At 46.5% G+C, this 22,709-nt stretch overlaps 1 protein-coding gene across 3 annotated transcripts in view; it reads left to right on the top strand.

Moving 5' to 3' along the window:
* Positions 1 to 6,709, top strand: part of UNC13B (unc-13 homolog B) — a 190,335-nt gene extending 183,626 nt beyond the window's left edge. For 2 of the 3 annotated variants that reach the window (XM_041004545.1, XM_041004544.1), the window contains exons 23-32: positions 209 to 297; positions 560 to 712; positions 822 to 945; positions 1,055 to 1,111; positions 1,308 to 1,388; positions 1,905 to 2,052; positions 3,771 to 3,827; positions 4,638 to 4,730; positions 4,889 to 5,048; positions 5,211 to 6,709. In XM_041004545.1, coding sequence (XP_040860479.1) covers positions 209 to 297; positions 560 to 712; positions 822 to 945; positions 1,055 to 1,111; positions 1,308 to 1,388; positions 1,905 to 2,052; positions 3,771 to 3,827; positions 4,638 to 4,730; positions 4,889 to 5,048; positions 5,211 to 5,496 — 1,248 coding nt within the window. In that variant the 3' untranslated portion in view covers positions 5,497 to 6,709. The remainder of the gene's footprint in view (positions 1 to 208; positions 298 to 559; positions 713 to 821; positions 946 to 1,054; positions 1,112 to 1,307; positions 1,389 to 1,904; positions 2,053 to 3,770; positions 3,828 to 4,637; positions 4,731 to 4,888; positions 5,049 to 5,210) is intronic. The other variant, XM_041004543.1, reaches the window with a different exon arrangement.
* Positions 6,710 to 22,709: the final 16,000 nt, after the last annotated feature.

Genomic DNA, 22,709 nt, shown 5'->3' with positions numbered 1-22,709 from the left:
TCACTGTACTTGTCCTTTATTCTCAAGCTTGTGGCTGCAGAATCCCACTCTGTCATGGCTGAGTAGTCCAGAAGTTCAGCTTGGGTTGTGGGCTGGCTCAACCTGAGACACACATTGAAGCAAGGCTCTTGGAAGGAAGAGTGGGGTCAGGGAGGAGAGAGAGGGATCAGAGAAGTAGCCTAGCCAGCTCCACCTCCTGTGGCTACAGCTGGATCCTGAAGCTGCAGACAGTCTGAAGGAACTACAGGTGAAACTCAACACAGTTCTGGATGAACTCAGCACGGTGTTTGGAAACAGGTCAGTGGCCCCAAACATAAGACCCTCAGAGCTGGGTGTGGTCCCACCCAGTCCCAGAGCCCTGCTGCACCCCTCATTAGCTGCAGGTGCATGGTTCTTCCTACTTCCCTCCATCACTCCACCACCCAGCAACTCCTTCCATATCTAAATGTCCCTATTGGGGCCTCACCATGAGCATGTAAGTGAGACCAAACAACTGACGCTGCTTGGGGGTTGGCATGTGCTTGGGGAGGGCTGAGCTGCACTATGGGCACATGTGTAGCTTCCAGGTGCGGATCGACGAGTGTGTCCGACAAATGGCAGACATCCTGAGCCAGGTTCGAGGCACGGGGAATGCATCCCCCAATGCCAGGGCCTCTGTGGCTCAGGAAGCAGACGGTGTGCTCCGGCCTCTCATGGACTTCCTGGATGCCAAGTGAGTGCAGCACTCGGGACCCTCCCACGGGGAGAGGCCATCAGAGGAGGCTCTTGCGAAGGGGCCCTCAGATTCTGCCCCCATCCTCACCTGTTGCCTGGGCCCACAGCCTCACACTGTTTGCCACTGTGTGTGAGAAGACAGTTTTGAAGCGGGTCCTGAAGGAGCTCTGGCGGGTGGTAATGAACACAATGGAGAGGATGATTGTCCTGCCCCCACTAACTGACCAGACGGTAAGGGCACTTCCTTTTTGCTCCCTGTTGTGTGTCCCTTCCCCTCACTCCCCTCCTCTGGGAGTACTTTGGAGTCCTCTGCTTTTGACTGCTCCCTCTTCTCTGCCAGGGCACCCAGCTCATCTTCACTGCTGCCAAAGAGTTGAGCCAGCTTTCCAAGCTCAAGGTACCTGGCCTGGGGGGGAGGGGCGGTCCTCCTGAGGCTGGAGGGACAAGGGTGCCTGCGAAAGACAGTTTGAGTTTTGGGAGGTTGAAGTGGAGAGGATGGGGAGGAGCATGCTCCTGCAGGCTTGCAGGTGGAAGCAAGAGTTTCCCCATTGGCTGGGCTGTCCTGATGTCTCTGCTCTCTTTGCGGGCTCCAGGACCACATGGTGCGAGAGGAAACCCGGAATCTCACCCCAAAGCAGTGCGCCGTCCTCGACCTCGCCCTGGACACCATCAAGGTGAAGACTTTCACCTACCCCCTTTCCCAGACCATCTTGGCACCACCTGCTTGCCAGATTAGGTGTGTCATAGGCTCTTTGCATGCCACATCCCAAGGAGATGCCCTGTGTCCCAGCAAGGACACATACTTGGATATGGCCCCTACATTGAGGGTGCTCAGGATTGGTTAAGACAAGAAGGCAAAAACATACAAACCATCAGTGAAGACATATGGGACAGGTACATTGTGATCATCGGGTTCTGTCAGGTTCCAAAAACTGCAGTTCTCCCTGCCTCAGCTTCTCTCATTCCCAGGCTATACCTGTCGGAATAGACCTTCAAATGCCACCTCCGTGAGTGGGGGCCTTCCCCCACCACTCCTGCCAAGTACTCATGTAGTACTCTGCCCCTCAGAGACTGTGACTGGCTTTGGGCTCTTCACGATCTTGTCCTCTCCCCAATTCTCTGAAGATGGTTGCTGGGGGAGCCGCCTCTTAAGGGGACAAAGCAGTAGCAGTTGCACTTTTATCTTACAGCAATACTTCCATGCGGGAGGCAACGGGTTGAAGAAAACATTCCTGGAGAAGAGCCCAGATCTGCAGTCCCTCCGCTACGCTCTGTCTCTGTACACACAGACCACGGACACACTCATCAAGACCTTCGTCCGTTCACAGCTTGCCCAGGGTAAGGCCTAAGGACTGTCACCCCCCTCCCTGCCATACATCTGCCCCTGGAGTCAATGTCCTCTAGTCCTTGAGGAGGATCTAGTTAAGTTCTTCAGAGAACCTTTAAAACTTAAATCTTGGGATTTCTTTTTTTTTAAGATTTATTTTTAATGGAGAGTCAAATATACAGAGAGAAGGAAAGACAGAGAGGAAGATCTGTCCATTGACTCACTTCCCAAGTGGCCACAATGGCTGGAGCTGAGCCAATCCAAAGCTATGAGTCCGGAGCCTCTTTCAGGTCTCCCACGTGGGTGCAAGGTCCCAAGGCTTTGGGCCATCCTCTACTGCTTTCCCAGGCCAAAAGCAGGGAGCTGGATGGGAAGTGGGGCTGCTAAGATTAGAACCGGCATCCATATGGGATCCCACCACTTGTGAGGTGAGGACTTTAGCTGCTAGAGTGCCATGCTGGGCCCAAGTCTTGGATTTCTTGAGGGTCCCTAATACTTACCCCTACCCCATTATCAAGACCTGGGTGATGGGTCAGAGCTCCCTTCTCCCAGACATCGCTTGGCCATTGCATGTTTATTGAGTTCATGGAGTATGCCTTTTCTGGTAAGTGAAGGAAAAGGAGGAAAACTGTGAGAAAGCTATGAGAATGAGTGATTCCAACACTCAGGAGGGTTCCAAGCTTTGGGCACCTTCCTGGCAATTCTCCTCAGGAGAGAAAGCCAGGAGATCATGTAGACTCTGATGTGGATGAGTCAAATGAAGGGAGCTGCTGAAGGTGCGAGGTGTCTTGTGGGGCACTGCACAGCTGAGCCACACCCTCCTAGAGGATGCTTAGGCATTTGACCCCAGGCAGCTGTTTCTCTCCCAGTGACTGCCTGTCCTTACAACCCCCTCCTTGTCTGTAGTGAGATCTGTCTGTGCACAGATATGGTTCAGACTGAAACTCTGACCTGAGCCTGGAGCTCCTGCAAACCATTTTTTACTGCTTGACTGGGTGGCCAGAGGATGGGGCCTGGTAGAAAGAAAGACAGACTTAGGTCTCACTGAACGGTGGATCCAGGGTAAAGAGCTTATCTCAGAGGGACAGTTGGACAAGAAATGACTAGAGGTGACAACACAGAGAGGAGTTTCAAGGCCACCCCATCACACCCATTGGTTCTTATTTCCAGTTCAGAGTGGGTTGAAAGGAGAGCAAAAGCAGCAGCTATGAGCTTTGTTCAAGGACATGGAATACATACAGATAAACACTCATAACATTGGGGGAGATCTGAATTAAGCCAGAAAAGCTTTATAGAGGCATTGAGCTTTATGAGATAAGAGCCAAGGGGATTCTGACAGGGGCTTGTCATGAGATAAGAACAGAGGTGGAAAAACACAGACAGGGTATGGGGCATGTGTGTATGCGCATGCATGCATTCTCTGCCTGTTGCTTTATCATTTAAGGGCCTAGGAGCTAAAAGCCTACAGCCTGTCTTTTGCTATGCTGCTCTGATACCCTTCTGTGCTGCTGTTGCCAATGGTTAGTGTGCTCTCCAACCCAGTGAAGTCTCCTGTGGAACATCAGGCACTGCTCCCAGCCCTTAGACTTTTTATCCACTCTGTCCCTTTTCTGGGCTCCCTCATAATATGTGCAGGGGATGCTTTGAATTTCTATTCTTTAAACCTCTAACGAATTCTTCTTTCTCTGTCCTGCTGCCGCTACTACCTCTTGACTTGCTTCTCATTCAGTGCATGACGGGAAAGGTATTAGGTTTACTGCTAATGAGGACATTCGACCGGAAAAGGGTATGTGCTACACCAGGCAGGTGTGACTCTAACATGGGCTCACACAGACCCTTGTGAGTTAGAATGAGCTGCCTATGCTGGGGGAGGTAGAGCCAGATGTCAAGGATTGGATGCTATTATCCCAAGTCCTGCAGCGATGTACTCCTAAGGCCCGGAAATGGGTTCTGTTGTTGATCCTTGTCCTGGCCTCAGAAACCCCCCCCGCAATCCCTCCACCTCACCATAATAAAGGATTTTTTAAAATCTGGGTACAGGATAGCAGTGTTTTCTCAGAACCAGGTGAGGTTTTGCTAAGGAGAGCCTGTATTGGCTCTTTTCCCTAGTTGGGACTGGACTGTGATCCTGTGCAAGGGCTCAGATTTGAGCCAGATAAAGTCTCTCTGAGCAGGGCAGCCTCCCAAGCAGGGCCCTCCAGGGATTCTGGAAATAGGCCAAGGGTGCTGCTCTTGGTCGGAAGGAACTACTTTGTTCTGTTAAGGGACACAGACATAAAGTGACAGAACTGTCCTCTCCCAAAGGTTCCATGAAAAATTGTTGGGCTTAGGAGATCTTTGGGGGTCCTCAAAGATTCCTAGGACATTTCTGAAAGAAGTTTCCCCTAAGATGCTGCTGTTTAACTTGTGTTATAATAATACTCAGCCTCATTCTTTACCCCTTCTTTCCTTTATGTCATTCCCTAACTTCCCCATGGCTATGGTGGATCATTGATTTTTGCTTTAGGGTAGAGCCTAGAAAGCTCCAGTATGGAATGGAATAATTTATCCTCAAGTCCTTCAGTGGTGGGATGTCATGTATTTATCTGTTCCTCAGGGTCTGGTGTGGATGATCCTGTGGGGGAAGTCTCTATTCAGGTGGACCTGTTTACCCATCCTGGGACTGGGGAGCACAAGGTCACAGTGAAAGGTGAGTGGGATGGTTCACAGTTTCTGCTCAGTGGCCTCACTTGTCAGTCCAGGGCATGGGCTGCTCATCCCAGTTGCCCTCAGAGGGGAATGTCCTCAGGGGCTCAAGAGCCAGGAGTGCTTGGTGGGGTCCCTCACAGGTTTCCTTTGTTTGCACAGTGGTGGCTGCCAATGACCTCAAGTGGCAGACAGCAGGTATGTTCCGGCCTTTCGTGGAAGTGACCATGGTGGGCCCACACCAAAGCGACAAGAAGAGGAAGTTCACAACCAAGTCCAAAAGCAACAACTGGGCCCCCAAGTACAATGAGACGTTCCACTTGTAAGTAACAGGGTGGTGGACCTGCAGGACTCTGGGATGGGGGTGCTTTGGATGCTAAGGCTTAAAAAGGGGAGAGGAAGGATGGGCTGGAGGGTAGGCTGGGGTGAAGTATACTGAAGACTCTCAGCTTTGGCCTTTTACCTTCTGCCCCTGTGCTCACAGCCTCCTGGGAAACGAAGAGGGGCCAGAGGCCTATGAGTTGCAGATATGCGTGAAGGATTACTGCTTTGCCCGGGAGGATCGTGTGCTAGGGCTGGCTGTGATGCCTCTGAGGGATGTGGCAGCCAAAGGCAGCTGTGCCTGCTGGTGCCCCTTGGGCCGGAAGATCCACATGGATGAGACAGGCATGACCATTCTCCGGATTCTGTCTCAGAGGAGCAATGACGAAGTAGCTCGAGAATTCGTGAAACTCAAATCGGAGTCTCGGTCCACGGAGGAGGGGAGCTGAACATCTTCGGCTTATGTGCCAACCAGGTGGCACTGATTCCCCAATGAGGGCCAGAGGGAGTTAGCTATGTAGCCAGCTTAGGGTCCTTGTAGTCAAGGCTGACCCCTTCACTGAAGGATACTTAAGGGAAATTTCAGGGTGGTGAGAACATAGCTTAGGAGCAGATGTGTGGTGCCAAGAGCTAGTCTGTGGGATTACCAGGTAGAAAGATTCTCCAGAGAGGGACATCACTGAGTGTCGGCCATTCTTGGCAGACACCTGTCCACTCTACATAACCTCCCTCTATCCGTCTCCAGTCAGACACGTACAGGCCAATCTGTAGAACAGGTTTACAGCACACCTACACTGGTGCCTGGCTGGCTAGGTAGCCAGTTGAGCCTACAGGTCCTGCTGGGCCTTGTGAGGTGAGCTAGAGCATGGTCAGGGCAAGAAGACACAGAATAAAGTTCAGACTGTCCCTTGAGCAGAATTCACTGATTTCATGTCACTCAAAGGAGAGCAAGGATTTGAGGCTAAACAAGAGATGGATCCCTTCCCTCAGCCTGTTGAGAATTAGGACCAGGTCCACATGGTGCTATGGAGCCCTGAGCAGAATGCTTCTGTGGAACTTAGACAGTATGGCCGCCCAACCAAGAGTCCCCATACCGTGCTTCTGTAAGCAAGAGGCTTGTTGATCAAGATGCATGAGTTTGTACCTGAGGGCTTAACTGAAGGGTCCATGAGCATTTTCTTCTTGGAGAGGCCCTGGACAAAGCCAAAATTCAGGAAACCTAGCTCAAGAGAGTCCTTGTCACCTGGGGCGGGGCTACTGTCTTTTTGGGCTGTCCTCCACCTTGCAGGAAAAAAGAAATCTCGCCTTTGGAGCCTCTTCCCCTTTCATCTGCGTCACAGCTGTCCAGTTCTACGATGGCACTTGGACTCTGATCTCCTGGACAGACTGGATGGAGGGCAGCGTCACTGCTCCCTGTGAGCTCAGAGATAGACTCTTCAAGTGGTCTATGGACTTCTTGGACCCTTGCTCAGCGGTGTGATGTGGCCCTCGGATTTCCTGGGCAGCAGCCTGCCAGACTTCCTGAGGACTTGGCATTGTCCACCCGCAGTACTGGCCATGACATGAAAAAAGGAACCGAACTTCTCTGCTGTTGTTAGTTACTGTACGTGCCATTGTTAGAGGAGATTGTAGGCTAGTCTGTAATAAATTATCTTAGCAGTCTCTGGCATCTAGTAATTCTGCTGAAGTGTGAAGAGCGCAGAAATGCTGTCCGGGTTATTGGCAGATTTCTGCTGCTTCACACTTGCATCCCTACCCCAGTCCTCACCAGGCTGGTGGCAGAGCGGTGCAGCTGCCACGGGGCCGGCAGTAAGTGCCGCAGGACCTAGGGCATCAATGCCTCGTGAGAACTGAGGAGCAGATGAGCTGCCGTATGCTGGTCAGTTCTAGTCCACGCTGGCCCCTTTGTGCACACTCGGTTGGGCAGAACACAGCCTGGGCGATGAGGACGAACAGGGCTGGAGCTTCCTGAGGGATGATCTACCTTGCAGGGGGCTGAGGCTGCCATGGGGCAGGGCAGCAGGGGCACCTCCTTGAGGGCACCTGGCCTGTCCTTCAGGGTCTGTCCAAAGAAGAAGAGCTGCAGGACAACTGCTCCCAACTGGGGAATAAATGAGTCTTTTCCTGCTTCCTGTGGGAAGCAGCAGTGCTGGCCTTACTCAGGGGAGACAGTGGAGGACAGGACCTCACACTGAGGCCACTTCCATTGCTTACTTAACAAATCTCTGCATTCAGTTGCCAAGTCAATCTAAGACTCCCTCCTCTTGCTGTCCCGTCCTCCCTCCCCGTACCCCCCCCCCCCAAAAAGCTTATTTCATTCTTGCCTCAAAATTGCCTCCGGAATCCTCTCCTCTTCCTCTTCCTCATCTTCCCCTCCCTCCCACCTCCGTCCCCAGTGCTCTGCCTCTCCTTACCTGCCCCACAGATTGCCATACTACTCCTAGCTTCCAAAAGGAAACTTCAAGACTGCCAGGCACGCGGCTCTGCACTCGCAGGCTCTGGGCCGCTAGCTGAGATACCCTGCCAGTCCTGGCTGCCACCACTGCACTCTGCATCAGCCTGTTTTTCTGCCCAAAAGTGGGGTCTTTCCATTGTCCCAAGTTCCAGGCGCTTCAGCATGCAGCCCACCCCTCCCTGCGGGTGCCGGGTGAGAAGGGCTCGCGCACGGGGTGGGGGCGGGGTGCCGCTCTAGGCTGGACCTGAGCCTGCCCTGCACTTGCGCAGAAAGATGCGTTAAGATGGAGGCCACGGGAGTCGACGGACATACGGCGATGGTGAGCAAGAGGAGCCCAAAGGGGGCGCCCACCGAAAGGTTATCGCATTCCGCCTTGCTTTCTTGGGAGCCTGGACCCTCACACCACTTGCTAAGCCCGCAGTTGCCGAAGTCCTTGCCCTCTGTTTTCCCTAGTAGCTGTCCAGTTTCAGACTGGAGAACTGACAGATTAGGAGATCTCTTAGCTGGTATCTCCCTGAAACATCTGGTGATGGGAGTGAGACACGACTGTTAAATGACTTGACTACAGTTAATCACAGACCCACCTTTGTTACTTTACATGAGGCCTCATGTGATGTGCCTGGCATATGATAGCTGTTCGAGTTTGCAATCCTGATGCTGAGTTTGGGGTATTTTCTTAGCCAATATTTTGAACCTCTCGGGGAGAATGGAAATCTAAAGAAAGAAAAGTGTTTGGGTTGGTTTTGGCTGCTGTAATGCTCTGATGGGGACTGGAGGTCGTTCAAACAGCTGGACCCCAGGATGAACTCTGTGCCAAAGGGATCCTGGGAAGAGGATTCAAGCCGAACACCTGTACCGCCAGAGTCCCGACCCTCTAGTGGGGTGTGGCCAAGATCAGTTTTTCTTTCCTTAACACTTTGTTTTTAAAGGGTCTGGTTCTGGTCTCTGTGGAAAGCAGTTTCTCAAAACTGCTATCTTCTTGATTAGGGCATTATTCCAAGTTAATTCATTGTTAATGTGGAGAATATTCAAAACTTCCTGATTAATGACAACAGAGGCAGAGAGAGAGCATTGTCAGGGATGACTCAGGTTTCTGGCGTGGGCAGGTAGGCAAATGGCAATGTGAACAACTGATGTTCCCAGACAGGACTTGGGCAATAGAGGCAAAAGAGTATGCTTTGCATGGGTAGTTTTTTTTTTTTTAATTGCAATGATGGTAGAATATACATTACATAAAATTCTCCTAAATTCATAAGTTACATACAATTCAGCACATTCACGATGCTGTGCAAACATCACTTACCTACTTCCGGAACCTTTTCACCATGCCAAAGGGAAAGCTCATACTCATTAAGCAGTCACTATGCAGTATGTGTGGATTTGGAAGCAGCTGTGTGACACTGAAATAAACACATTAAGTAGACTCCTGGATATGCAGGACAGGTGCTCAGGATGAAATGCAGGCTGAGGCTGGATGCCTAGCTAACATAGTCCTTATCTGTCCATGAGCTTATAGTATCTGGCCTGAATTGGATATAATATATGTATATATATATAGGATCGGTATAAATAATCAACTCATCAAAGACATTTCTTTATCTGAAAAAGCTGACAACCTGTGATATAAATACTAAATGAAGCCATAGACGTAGTTAAGAAAACTCTGGGGAAATGTGCAGTTGGAAGCAGAATGAGGCTGGAATTTTGCACGACATTAAGGTGTAGAGAGTATCTACTTTCAGAAACAAAAGTTCTGTCTCAAAATAGACTCTCAAAGTGCAACATTGTTTCCTTTCTTTCTATGTACCTCTTTCTGTTGCCTCCGCTAAACAGCCAAACATGTTTCTCAGACTGACTCATATTGTCAGAGTGTCTCTTTAGGTTACCACCCTTCACATTTCTCCCTGATTTAGTCTTCTTTTGGCCATTTGGTGGCAAGGATGTCATTTATGGAGCTAGTAATAGAATTAAGCAAGTTATAATTTACAGTGTATGTATGTGGCTGCACACTTGCACATGGATGTACACCTTATTAGTCTTGGAGAAGCATCGATCCTCTGAGATGTATGGGCTCTGCACCAACAGCATCATCTGAATTTATAAGAAATACAAATTCCTGAGCCCGGTGCGATGGCTCAGTGGTTAAATCCTCACCTTGCAAGTGCCAAGATCCCATGTAGGCACTGGTTCATGTCTCAGCTGCTCTACTTCCCATCCATCTCCCTGCTTGTGGCCTGGAAAAGCAGTAGAGGACAGCCCAAAGCCTTAAGTCCCTGCGGCTGCATAGGAGACCTGGAGGAGGCTGCTGGCTCCTTGCTTCGGATTGTCTCAGCTCTGGCTGCTATGACCACTCAAAGAATGAACCAGCACACGGAAGCTCGTTGTCTCTCCTCTCTGTAAATCTGCCTCTCAATAAAGGTAAAATTTAGGGAAAAGATAATAAATGCCAATTTTGGACCCCACCACAGACCTGCTAAATCAAAACTCAGGGGTGGGACCCAGCCTTCTAGGTGATTCCAATGAAATGAATGTTTGAAAACAACTGATAGAACTACTGGCCAGTTTTTCTCTGCATGGATACAACATAGGTTCCTGATTCATTTATTTTCTATAAAGAATCGGGATGACAGCATTCATGAACTCTTCCATGAAAAGTTGTCTTTGAATATTCTTCATCTGATCTTCTCCATCGCCTTGAATTATAGATACAAATGTTGTTTCCTGCATATTAGTTTCAGCTTTCATGGTGCAGTTGCCATCTTCACCAAAGTAGATTGTGATTTAGCCAGCTAGTAAGACATTTTGTGAGTAAATTATTTCTGTGAGCACCCTGTATTACAAACCCGGAGTCCTTGGCATGGGAGTCACCCAGGGTCCTGCTGTGTCTTATCCTTGGTTTTGAGAGTGTGAAAAAGAACCTCAGTGAAATTGTACCCTTCTCCGTCCCTCCCTCCTCCTCCACCAAGGACTTTTCAGTTTCATGGCTTTGCTTAGAAGAAACAGTAGCTCCACTTGTACACAAGTGCTTTGGCTCCCCAAGAGTTAGTAACTGTAGTCAGAAGAAGCTTCACAGTGGTTATTCATGTCTGTCAAGGAAGATTCTCAGCTTTTAGTTCAAGGGGTGGGGCAGGCAGTACAATGTTCTAGTTTCTGTGTTTCCAAGGAGAGTGTACACTAGTTGAGAGAATAGATGTTTTGCTTACCTTTATGTCTTCAACCAGGCCTTCACATGGAATACATTTAAACCTTCAACAAACACTTGCCAAATTATGTTTATTTAGTTCTGAAGCTGAAGATAAAGATTTTCATTTTGCCCCTGCCTCTATGCTACAGTGATGAGTTAAATAATGGACCTCTGAATTTCTCATTCTCTTAAAATAGATCTAACAAAGTGTGCTTGTACAGTGTTTTGCAAGAATCTAGAGAGAGGGCCCCATGCAACAGCCTAGTGGTTAAATCCTTACCTTGCATGTGCCAGGATCCCATATGGGCGCTGGTTCATGTCCCGGATGCTCCACTTCCCATCCAGCTCTCAGCTTGTGGCCTGGGAAAGCAGTAGAGGACAGCCCAAAGCCTTGGGACTCTGCATCCATGTGGGGGACCCGGAAGAAGCTCCTGGCTTTGGATTGGCTCAGCTCCAGAAATTGCAGCCACTTGGGAAGTGAACTAGTGGGCTGAAGATCTTTCTGTCTCTCCTCTCTGTAAATCGTGAGTTTCCAATAAAAATAAATAAATCTTTTTTTAAAGTCTATAGAGTTACTTCAAAATTTATGGGAGATGAAAGACATTTATTTTATGTACAAAAGTTGTTTTTAAATCCACACATGTGGGTTTGGTTTAATGACCTAGTGGCTAAATCCTCACATGCCCCCGTATCCTGTATGGGTGCTGGTTCATGTCCTGGATGCTCCACTTCCTATCCAGCTCCCTATTTGTGGCCTGGGAAAGTAGTAGAGTGTGGCCCAAAGCCTTAGAACCCTGCACCCACATGGGAATCCTGTAAGAAGCCTCTCGCTTTGGATCAGCTCAGCTCTGGCCATTGCAGCCACTTGGGAAGTGAAAGATGAAAGATCTTCCTTTCTGTTTCTCCTTCCTGTAAAGCTTTCTTTCCAATAAAAATAAATAAATCTTTAAAAGTAAAAAAAAAAATCCATGCATGCCAAAAAAAATCATGGAAATTGGCATATTATGAATGTGCTACATGGAGCTTCAATTCTTTTTGCACCAAACGTAACATCTTTTCCCTTCTCTGTGAACGTTGTGAAACACTGTTGTAAACAAATATGAAATCATCCTCAAAAATCTAAGAACTCTAAACATGAGGTAACGTGTTTTGATCCAAATGCTCCTCTGTCCAAGGATTGCAGAGACAGCAGCACGGTACAGTAGGCTGGAAGTCAAGAGATGCCAGTGCTGGTGATGACTTAGATTCCCTGGCTGGCCATTCTCTTTTCAGGTGAGGAGGCATGGGTTTTATTGATGCAGATCTGGCTACATGTTGGAATCACCTGATTAAAAAAAAAAATGATGCCTGGAACCTACTCTCAGAAGTCTAATTTAGTAAGTGTAGGATGTATGTGAGGCCTCAAGATTTTTTTTTTAACTCTCCCTGTGCAGCCAAGGATTTTTTTTTTTAGATACACAAAACCATTTGTTCAGATAAAATCTTACGCAAAAGTTCAGGTTTTAAAATAGAAGACTGTTGGGACTTCCCGTGGCAGCTTTTTCAGGAATGACAAGCTCTGATTGCCCATCCCTTTTCCTCATATCACACTTCAGAATTCCTAAAACATCTTGAACTGTTTCTACGAGCTTCTTCATCTGCAAAGCAATGCTGCACTCCTCTGCAGGAGACCTCTGTCCAGTGTCCAGCAATCTGCCCCAATGTCAATCCGATTCTTAGGATCTTAGCTTTCCATGGACTTCCCCTTGATTAACCTAGCTCTACTGCTGGGGGCAAAGTCGTTTTAAAATGTAGGAAGCAAAAGAGCTTCCTGGGCTCTGGATGTTACCTTTCTCCTGGATTCGGACACAGCATACCTGAGTGGGAATGGATTTCTTTGTTTTTCACAAGGATGTCACATTTTGGCTCTCAGAGGCTTAGGGGCAAAAAGGTAATGAAAGGGGATCTGCTAGAATATGGGGCTACAGTAAAGTAATGAATTTCTACCTGTACTCAGTGCCAAGCCCTTCAAAGAAAAGCGCCTGGGTATTTAGAGCTACAAATTATACTCTGGATCACGGGGCTCAGTCACACTCTTCAGTTCATTGCCCTAGAAACCCACATATTCCAAGTGTGAATGTGATTGGGTCAAGAGCAGTCGGCCAAACCGGGATCCAAATCCTGCCCACCACTTTGTGATCACATGATACTAAGCAAGCCACTTCCTTCGACTAAACCTCAGGATTTTTTTTGTGAGTGAAAAAATAATAAGCTCCTACTAATCCCTGGTTGTGGTAGAAATTAACATCTATGGAAAGGCTTAGTCACGTGTCGTGTCCAGGACACACTCAATGTGGATAAGTGATGTTACTGTATCAGCAGGAACGTGGCTGACAAGCAGTTTCTTTTTCATTTTTAGGTGGCGTTTCTCTGAGATGAAATACATAAAGCCTTTTATTTCAGGTAAGTGCTCGGCCCCAGCTCCTATGTGCTGAGATACACAGTCCTCAGTGGGATTTGCTTAGGACAGCCCTGCACCATCCTCCTTACCTACCCACAGTCTGTGTGCTCAGAGCTCCCTGGTGAAGTGCTGGACTGAAGCCCTGCAAGGAGCTTAGTTTGGCTCTCCGAGAGACAAAGCAGGGTTCAGTCTCTGCCGACCTTACCTGTCCTGAGCCTTTTTTTCCCTTTCTCTGCAAAAGTGGAAGGAAAACTAAACTGCGAAGTTGAACTTGAGGCTATCGTGTGAAATCTTTGATAATAACCCTCTGGGTAACACTAATTCACACTTGGGAAGAGCACTTGCGTGGTTCTGTTGGAAGGCAATGGGAAGAATGTTCTACTTGAGAAAGGTGTTTCAAGCTGAAAGTGTCTGACAAAACTAAAGATGAGAGTGTTTCTGACCCATAAGCTTTCAAGGAGAGAAGAATAGTTCAACAAAGACTTTTCACTGGGTTATTGATCTCGTTTGAATTATTGATGTTGGAGTGAGGAGAATTCTGCTCTGACCACTGCTTTCCTCTTGACACCTCTCTGCCTTTTCCCCCTTAGAATAGGCCAACTTGAAGAATCTTGTTGAATTTGTTTTCTTTTCCATAGAGACCTAACATAACCCCTTTTTACAATCTGGGGTTCTACAATTTGCATCCATAGCATCACGATTTACCTTAATAGTTTCTGCTATGATTACTTTGGAGAAACCTTAGGGTTTCTGTGAACACCTGTAGCTAAATAAACCTTTCATACCATTCCAACCCAATGATGATCAAATGGGAAAGCTCTCTAACAAAGGGAAAAGCTGCTATTTGTGAATATAGTTTTTGAAAGATTTGTTTTTGTTTGAAGGGCGGAGTTACATAGAATGAAAAAGAGGTTTTCCATCCACTGGTCCACTCCCCAAATGGCCACAAATCTAGAGCTAAGCTGATCTAAAGCCTAGAGCCAGGAGCTTCTTCTGAGTGTTCTCGTGGGTGCAGGATCCCAAGAACTTGAGCCATCCTCTGCTGCCTTTCCAGGCCTTAAGCAGGGAGCTGGGTCAGGAGTGGAGCAGTCAGGACAAGAACCAGCATCCATATGGGATGATAGCACTGCAGATAGAAGCTTAGCCTACTGCACCATGGCATTGGGCCCATGAATATAGTTTTTAAGAATTTGAAAAGCAAAAAAGAGTGAGCTATAGGATTTCAAAGTGTGTTCAGGGAGAAGATATTGATTTTGGCTTTAGTGAAACAAAATCTGTTTCACTTGAATTGTATTTGTCAACATATTAAAAGCTGAACTTTAGAGGATGGATGAGGGTCAACATTGTGGCACAGCAGGTAAATTTGCTTCCTGCAAAGTCGGTGTTCTTATGGGTGCTAGTTCATATCCCTCTTGCTCCACTTCCAATCCAGCTCCCTGTTAATTGCCTGACATAACCAGTGCAAGATTAACCAAATTCTTGTGCTCCTGCCACCCACATGGGAGAGCCAGATGAAATGCCTAGCTCCTGGCTTCAGCCTGGCATAGGCCTGGACATTATGGTCACTTGGGAAATCAACTGCTAGATGGAAGAACTGTTTTTCTCTAAGTTAGAAATAAATGGGTTTTTTTTAAGATTAATGTTTTAAGTAAAAATGAATGTAAGGGTTACATAAATGAAAATCATCCTGATATTTGGGAGGGAGAGTTGTTAAAAATGTGGTGATACTTAATGTAGTTTGGGCCTTTGTTTTTGAACTCATATAACATTCTATGTATATGTAAGATCAACTATCTGTTTATCCAAACTCTCATTGATGGTTGCATTTGTGGCCATCCAAATCCCATGTGTGAGGTTATAGAAGGGGTTTTACTGTTAGATTTTGGCTTGATTCCAGCTCTTCCAATTTCACCCTTGACCTCATTCATGAACTATCCTCATCGCAAGGTGGCATTAGCACATTTATGCCTTTATGGTGCTTATTCTCTGGCTAAAGTCTTGGAGAAATCTTATAGTTAATGAACCACATTTTTAAGACCAAGCCTGTTTTTTTTTGTTTTAATGCAGACTGTTATAATGTTTAATCATTGCTCAGTAAAAGCTATGTTGAGCTTGCAGCTGAGCAATCTAGTTGAGGTAAGTCTTGGATGATGTATCTCAATGCAAGAACAACTTCCAGATGACAGGTAAATGGATAGATAACTACTCTTAACTCTTTTATTACAGCAAACTGAGAATCTTTAAAAAGCTTAGGACCTCTCCCCAGAACGTACAAAGTTTTAAATAGACAATTTCAGGATGGTTCACAAGTTTCTAGAACTCATCTGTTGAGCTTTGCTTTGCAAAACAAAAGCAAGCTAATGGAGAAGGAGCTAATGCCAAGTAGCTATACTGTGCTTCCTTCAAGCAATTCTCCACAAATGTTTTTCTCAAGTATTGATGTCTGATGGATAACAGTTAAGTCCAAAATTATACCTGGAATGCAAATAGTCTGTATTCTAGAATTGCGAGCCTTGAGTATTAAATATTTCTTCAGAAGTTGACCTTGGAATAGACTAGGGATCTCGGGAGCAGGACTAGATAAAAGAGTGAGTGGATTTACAAAGTTTCAGGAAGGAAGGGAGGAAGGGAGGAAGGGAGGAAAGAAAAGAAAGAGAGGGAAAGAAAGAAAGAAAGTTAGTTAGTTCATTCGTTCCTGGAAAAGGAAAGCCACGCTGGATCCTTCTATGATAGGCTTATTTCACTTAATAGTGAGTTCTCAAGGTACAGACATGTTATAGTATCTGTGAAAAAATATTTCTCCCTTTTTAAGGCTAATATTCCACTGTATGAATATAGCACTTTTTTGTTTCTCCCTCCATCTGTTGGTGGACACCTTCGTTGCTTCCACCTTTTGGCTGTTGTGAATGAATGTTGAATGAATGAATGAATGAATTTTGTGAATGCTGCTGTGAACTGGAGTCTCTCCATGTCCTTGCTTCCCATTCTTTTGGGTGTATACCCAGAAGTAGAATGCTGGAACATTGGGTAATTCTATTTTTAATTACTGTAGGAGTACTATATTGTTTTCCATAGTAGCTGCATCATTTAACATTTCCACTGAAGGTGTGTAAGAGCTCAGTTCTCCACATCCTCATCAACACCTGTTGCATTCTGGATTTTGTTGTTATTTTAAAGATTTGTTTATTCATTTGAAAGGCATAGTGACAGAGAGAGGCGGGGGGATGGAGATAGATACAAAGAGACAGAGAGATAGAAATAAGCTTTTATTCCCTGATTCACAGCTGTGGGTGGCCTATGCTGAAGTCAGGAGCCAGGAAGTATATCAGGGTCTCAGAGACTTGAGCTGTATTCACTTCTTCCAAGGCGTGTTAGTAGGGAGCTGATCGGAAGCAGAATAGCTGGGACTTGAACCATTACTCTGACATGGCATGTGAATATCCCAAGCAGTGGCCTAATCTTCTGCACTTCAACGCCTGCCCTTGGTAGTTGTTCTAATAACCATATTGAAGCAGACGTTGGGCATAGTAGTTAAGACGCTGCTTGAAATGCCTGCATCTCCTATCAGAGTGCCTGGTTTGAGTCCCAGCTCCACTTCAGATTCCAGTTTCCTGCAAATGCACTTCCTAGAAAGCAGTGGGGATGTGGTTCAACTACTTGGATCCCTGCTACTAATGTGGGAAACCAGGATTAAGTTCCCAGCACCCGACTTCAGCCTGGCCTCGTTTCCAGCTGTTGCAGGCACTTGGAAAATAAACCAGGAGATGGAAGATGCCTGGGCTGACTCTGTCACTGATTTTCAAATAAATAAAAAAATTAACATAAATGAAAGAATTTGACTATTTTACTTTACCTAGTAGCCCTCCCTAATCCACAACAATATGTCCCTAGCTCTCCAGGAGACTAAAAATCATGGCTAGTAGAGAACTTACATTCTATATTCTATATTTTTTCTTATACATAAATTCCTATGATCAAGTTTAGTCAAGTAGGTGGAGTAAGAACTTAACAACAATGACTAATTATCAAATAGAACCACTTTGCCGATAGGCTGTAATAAAATATCAGCATTTTAGGGGCCTCATTAAGTCAGATGAGGCTGTCTTGATCAGAAGTACTGCGGCTCTGTGACAGGGACACTGAGAGTGCAAAGGCTTCTAGGGTGACTGAGCGGCGGTGTGGACACTGGGATGATGCACAGCCCAGGTGGCACATGGTAACAGTACAAAATTTACAACTGTCCACCTGTTTGTTTCTAGAATTTTCCGTGTAACATTTCTGGTCTACAACTGGCTTCTGGTAAACTGAAGCCTCTGAAAGTGAAGTCACAGATGAGGGAGACTGGTATAGACTTTTGGTTTGTGTGCATTTTGAAAATAAGAATATACTTACATGCTATTTGTGTGAAAATAGTTTTAAAAATACCAAAGTTTCTTGAGAAAACTTATGATGGTATGAACTTTAATAGGATACATCTTCCTTCTGTATCCACATGGGGTAGCTGAATTCTTGTAGTGTACAGAACCCAGTCTCTAGGTTTTTTGGGGTAGAATATAAAGGGAAAGATAATTGTATGTTTCCAGTTTATTGGCTAGCAAAGAGTTAAGAATCCTAAGGAGTGGCATAGCAAGGCCATATAAACACTGTGGGAAAATCTAGAAGATAATTTTCTTAAGTAATGAAAGTTGCCATTTAGTCATGAAGATTTTTTTAAATTTTATTTTTTGATTATGTTTATGTTGTTGAGAATGATGCATGCCCGTGTGGTCCCACTGATTAGGGTGGGAAGGGTCAAGGAATATGGGAAAGTGGATGAGATGATTTGTTTCCAAAATTTCCTTTTCTTCTTGTATCTGTGGGAAGCGGGGAGGGAAGGGGAGAAGCTACACCCAACATCCTCACCACATCACAACCTGGGGATGGGCAATAGTCACCCACTGTCATCCGAGGGATCCTAGTGTGGAGTATGCTCCAAGGGTTCTTCTGCTCAGATAGTTTTTGTAGTTCTGAAATACTGTTGATTTCATTGCTCCAAGGATGAGGGAATCTTTCCGAGGTCCATTTGCTGACATAGTCCACTCTAGAGTCTCCAATCGCCCAGATACTTGTTGTCAAGGCTTGCTTGGAAGTGTTGTCTAATTTATTCTGTCCTCCATCCTATGCTATGGTACTGAATATCCTCTGCAGGGATCAATGAATTGCTATATCCACCCATGTGCATCTGGACATGCTGTCCTCAGCAAATGAGAAGGTCCTGTTCAGACACATGCACTTCATGGTAAGCCTACAGATCCTGTGATTGGAGTTCTGAGTCCAGCGTTTCAGTTGGGTTATTCTCCAAAGAAACCTAGTCTGAGGTGACCCCAGACCTGACTCCCGTGTGTGCTAGCCAGTATAGTGTCTAGCTTAATCTTTCATCCAGATCAACCTACACACACACTGGTGGTTGCAGTTGCTGGGTCAGTTCTGTCTTTAGTCCCATCTCTTACACAAACCAATGGATGCTGAGGACCAGTCCAATCCTGTTCACTACACAATTGTTCCTCATGTACACCAGTAGGAACTGCAGCCTAGTTGGAATGACTCCCAAGAGCCCCCACTAGGCCTACCCCCAACCCTGGTTCCTGTGCCTTCCTTGGTATGTGCATCAGACTTGTCCAGTCTGTCCCACATCCCATTTGCTTTTTGTATGCACCAATGGGTGCTGGAGCCTAGCTCAGCCCAACGGAGCCCACTATCCAGCCCATACTTATGTTGGAGGGTTCTACCACTTACCTAGCCATGTCCACCCTCTGCCCTTGTTCTCATGCTCACCAGTGGGAATTTCAGCCCATCAGAAAGGTGCCTACAGTTTCCCTACTAGGTCCACTCCCAGCCTTGGATCTTGCACTCTCCAGGTGGTACTGCAGTCTGGCTCAACAGGATTTACCCCTATTCTCAGCATTTGCCAGCTGATGCTGTGGCAAAGGCTGACCAACGTGCACATACTCTGACTCAAGCATGCACCTGTGGAAATGGTCACTTAGCCCAGCCTGGCTATCTCCCTAACCCAACTTACATGCAAGCCAATGTGTGTTGTATCTCTGTCTAACTTAATTCACCCCTGGGGCCAGTTCTCACACTCACCAGTAGGAGCAATGGCCCAGCAGGAGAACCCCTGCTGTTCCCCAACTGGACTTGCCCCCCAACCCAGGTATCATGTGTGTTCTTGGGTGCTATGGCCCAGACTGACATGACCCACCCCACCTTGGCATTTGCTGCCAGGGGCTGTTGCCCTACTCAGCCTGGCCTGTCCTCAGTTTCAGCCCATGTTGGTGGGTGCTACAGGCTAACCCAGCCCAACCAGCTCCTAGTCCTGGCTCTAATGTGAACTACCTGGTGTTGTGGCACAACCGAGCCTAACCTGCACTCCATCCTGGTTCTCACCTCTGCCTGTGGGTGTTATGAATTGGGCCAACCTGGCTCGTCTCCAGAGCTGACCCACACATATGCTGGCAGGTACTGTAACCTGGCTTGGTCTGGGCTGCTCTTAGTCTTGATTCTTACACTAACCTGCAGGGAATGCATCCTGACAGAGGAGTTCCCAAAGCTTCTCTATCAGGTCACCTCCTAGTGGCAGATCTCATGCATACTGGTGAATCCTTGGCCCAGACTGACTTAGTCTACCTCCTGTCCTGGCATGAGCAGTGGCTTTGCCACACGCTTGCTGACAAGTAGAGCAGTCTTGCCTGGCCTGCCCCGCACCCTATTCCTGGGTGTGCCTGTGGGTGCTACAGCCTGGAGCAGTCCAGCCTATTCTAAATCCTAGTTTCCATGAGTGTCATGGGGTTTCTATGGTCATGCCTAACCCATCTTAGCTCTTGAGCAAACCAGTGGATATTGTAGTCCCACAGGGGTGAACCCACATATTGCTGACAGAATCTGCTCCTAGACCTGGTTCTCTTGTTTGCTGGTTAGTATCATGGCCCAGCCCCAATGTTATCTGTGCCCTATTCCAACACTCAGTGGCAGGCACTGTGATTTAGCCTCACCAGATAGGCCCCTAGCCCTAACTTTAGTGTGTGCCAATGGGTGGTCTTCAGTGGGGGGTTGATACTAACTAGCCCAGCTCAAGTCTCCCATGTGGGTGGGTGCATTGGTCTGATCCAAAAATGTCCTGTAGCTTCCCTCCTCCAAACTGTTTGACCTCAACCCCCTCACTTACCTGCAAGTTCAGTGGCCTTGTTATCAGAAGTCCCCCCAGAAGTCATTCCTCAGCTGCAACATACTCTCTCAGCAGTCCTCCCTCCACACTTCCAATATGCCCTTCTCCAACCAATTCACAGCTCCTGTGCCCACGAGGGTATGGGTTTCCCAGCCTGGTCTTCTGGCAGGGTGGCACGCTGGCCTGGAGCCCTGCCTGCCCACCTGGAACCTGAATCAGTCCTCTGGCACACATGACAGCCTGGGATGCTGGAACATTACTTAGCCTCTTGATGTGAAGGCTGTCCTCTCCCAGAGCAAGTAATGAAGCAGAGAGTGGGAACAAGGAGTCTGCAGTGCTTTGTGTGACCCAGCTTCAGTCACATTCCAGCCTCTTCTCTCTGTTAGAAACCAGTCCCTGAAGGGAGGACAGAAGACTTCGTGGTTGTGTTTGACACCACTCCAGTGTGAAATGAGTTCTTGTATTTTATGTTGTCATTTTCTCTTTGTGGTCTCCTCTCTGCTCTTGTTAGATGTGCCTGTTTTCACTCCTTGAATCCTGATTTATTACCTCTGGTCTTTAGGATTATAAACCAGTTAGCTTGCCAATTAGAATGGTAGGTAAAATACGAATAGGAAAGATATTCTGGAAAACCCTTTATAAGTCAAGCACATAAGTTTCGTGTCAAGATCCCATGTTGTCTGATGTTGTCAGTTGTTGTTGCCAGGCACAAACCTTCCAGGAGGGAGGTTGTTAAGGAAAAAGTGACTACATTGTAGGAAACACAGAGTTAAAGAAGGCTTCCTCACCACATCCACTTTCTCACTGTTCTCACTTGTTGTTGGGATATATTTTCATAGGAATCATATAATACAATGGCTCAAAGCAAAGACTCTGGAATCAGGTGGTCTGGGCACCAGTCCTGGGTTTGTTACTAAGTGATCTTGGGCAGTTACTTACCCTCTCTGGGACTCAGCTGTATCATTTTTTTAAAAAAAGATTTGTTTATTTTATTGGAAAGGCATATTTACAGAGAGAAGAGACAGAGAGAAAGCTCTTCTATCTGCTGGTTCACTCCCTAAGTGGCCGTAATGGTCATAGCTGAGCTGATCTGAAACCAGGAGCCAGGAACTTTTTCTGGGTCTTCCACGTGAGTTCAGCATCTCAAGGCCTTAGGTCCATCCTCTATTGACTTTCCAGGCCACAAGTAGGGAGCTGAAAGGGAAGTAGAACAGCTGGGACATGAATGGACACCCATATGGGATCCTGGTGCATGCAAGGTGAAGATTTAGCCACTGAGTCATCACACCGGGCCCCTCAGTTCCATCATTTGTTACACAGAGACAATAATATGGTGGTATCTAACTCACACGGTGATTTTAAGAGTTAAATGAAAAATATACATAAGTGCTGGAAGCACAGTCATTTTAGAATTCATGTTTTCTCTTATTAAGTCATATAATCAATCTCTCCAGTTCCTTAAGTAAGAAAAATGTAAGTTGTGAGTTCACAGACACATGTAATTAGTTGAAGCTGCCCAGGGTCCACATACCCATAATCTATTTCTGCTCATTCTCAAGTTCCTAGGTGGTTTCAAATTCAAGCCCTGTGAGTATGAGCTAAACTCAACATGCTTGTGAAACTAAATACGCTTCTAAAAAATACCACAAATCCAACATGAGTTATGCATTAGCTTCCATTTCCCATGCTATTCATTTCCTGTCTGTTAGCATGACTAATTGAATATTTGTCTTGCTGTATCCATGTGACAGTATACAGGTTCTGGCCCAGGTCTTGGAAGTAGGTATTGAGGAAAGCCCTTGGAAGTAGGTATTGATGTAGCTCAGTGGCCTTGCTGCCGTACTGGTTCTGGTCTGTGTAAATGTTACGCATCAACAAATTCAATACATGGCCAGAATGCTTGTGCAGAATGCTCTGGCAAGAAGAGAGCCAAGGAGATTAGATGTTTGTCTTGAACAAGTTTAATTAGAGACACTCTACAGAGCAAAAATTAAAAACAAAAACAAAAACCAAAAAAGGGTCAGTATGGCTTAAAGTTGAGAGATGATCACTCAAAAGGGAGGAGATGGAGATGGGCTTTCTGATCTCAGGTCTTAGGTCTTAGTCTCAAGACAGTATGTCCAGCTCTGACTTTTTTTCCCCCACGTACTACATCTCTAAGTCTCATTTGTCCCCCTCTAAAAGGCAGAGTCCTCCTTCCCAAATGTCAAGCTAATGAGATGATCTTTATCATCTGTAAGAGCTAAAAAAAATGCAAATGATGAATTCTTGTCTTTTTAAGACACAGAGGAATTTAAGGAAAACAAAACCACCAAATGGTTAGTAATCTGTAATTTATTCATGATTCAGAGACATAAAGGATTTTTTTAAAAAAAACTT

Source organism: Ochotona curzoniae, unplaced genomic scaffold, assembly GCF_017591425.1.
Source record: "Ochotona curzoniae isolate NIBS_2020 unplaced genomic scaffold, NIBS_Ocur_1.0 scaffold_3208, whole genome shotgun sequence".
Taxonomy (NCBI): Eukaryota; Metazoa; Chordata; class Mammalia; order Lagomorpha; family Ochotonidae; genus Ochotona; species Ochotona curzoniae.
The sequence above is the reverse complement of the archived record's forward strand: the minus strand, read 5'-3'. Positions and strand labels throughout refer to the sequence as shown.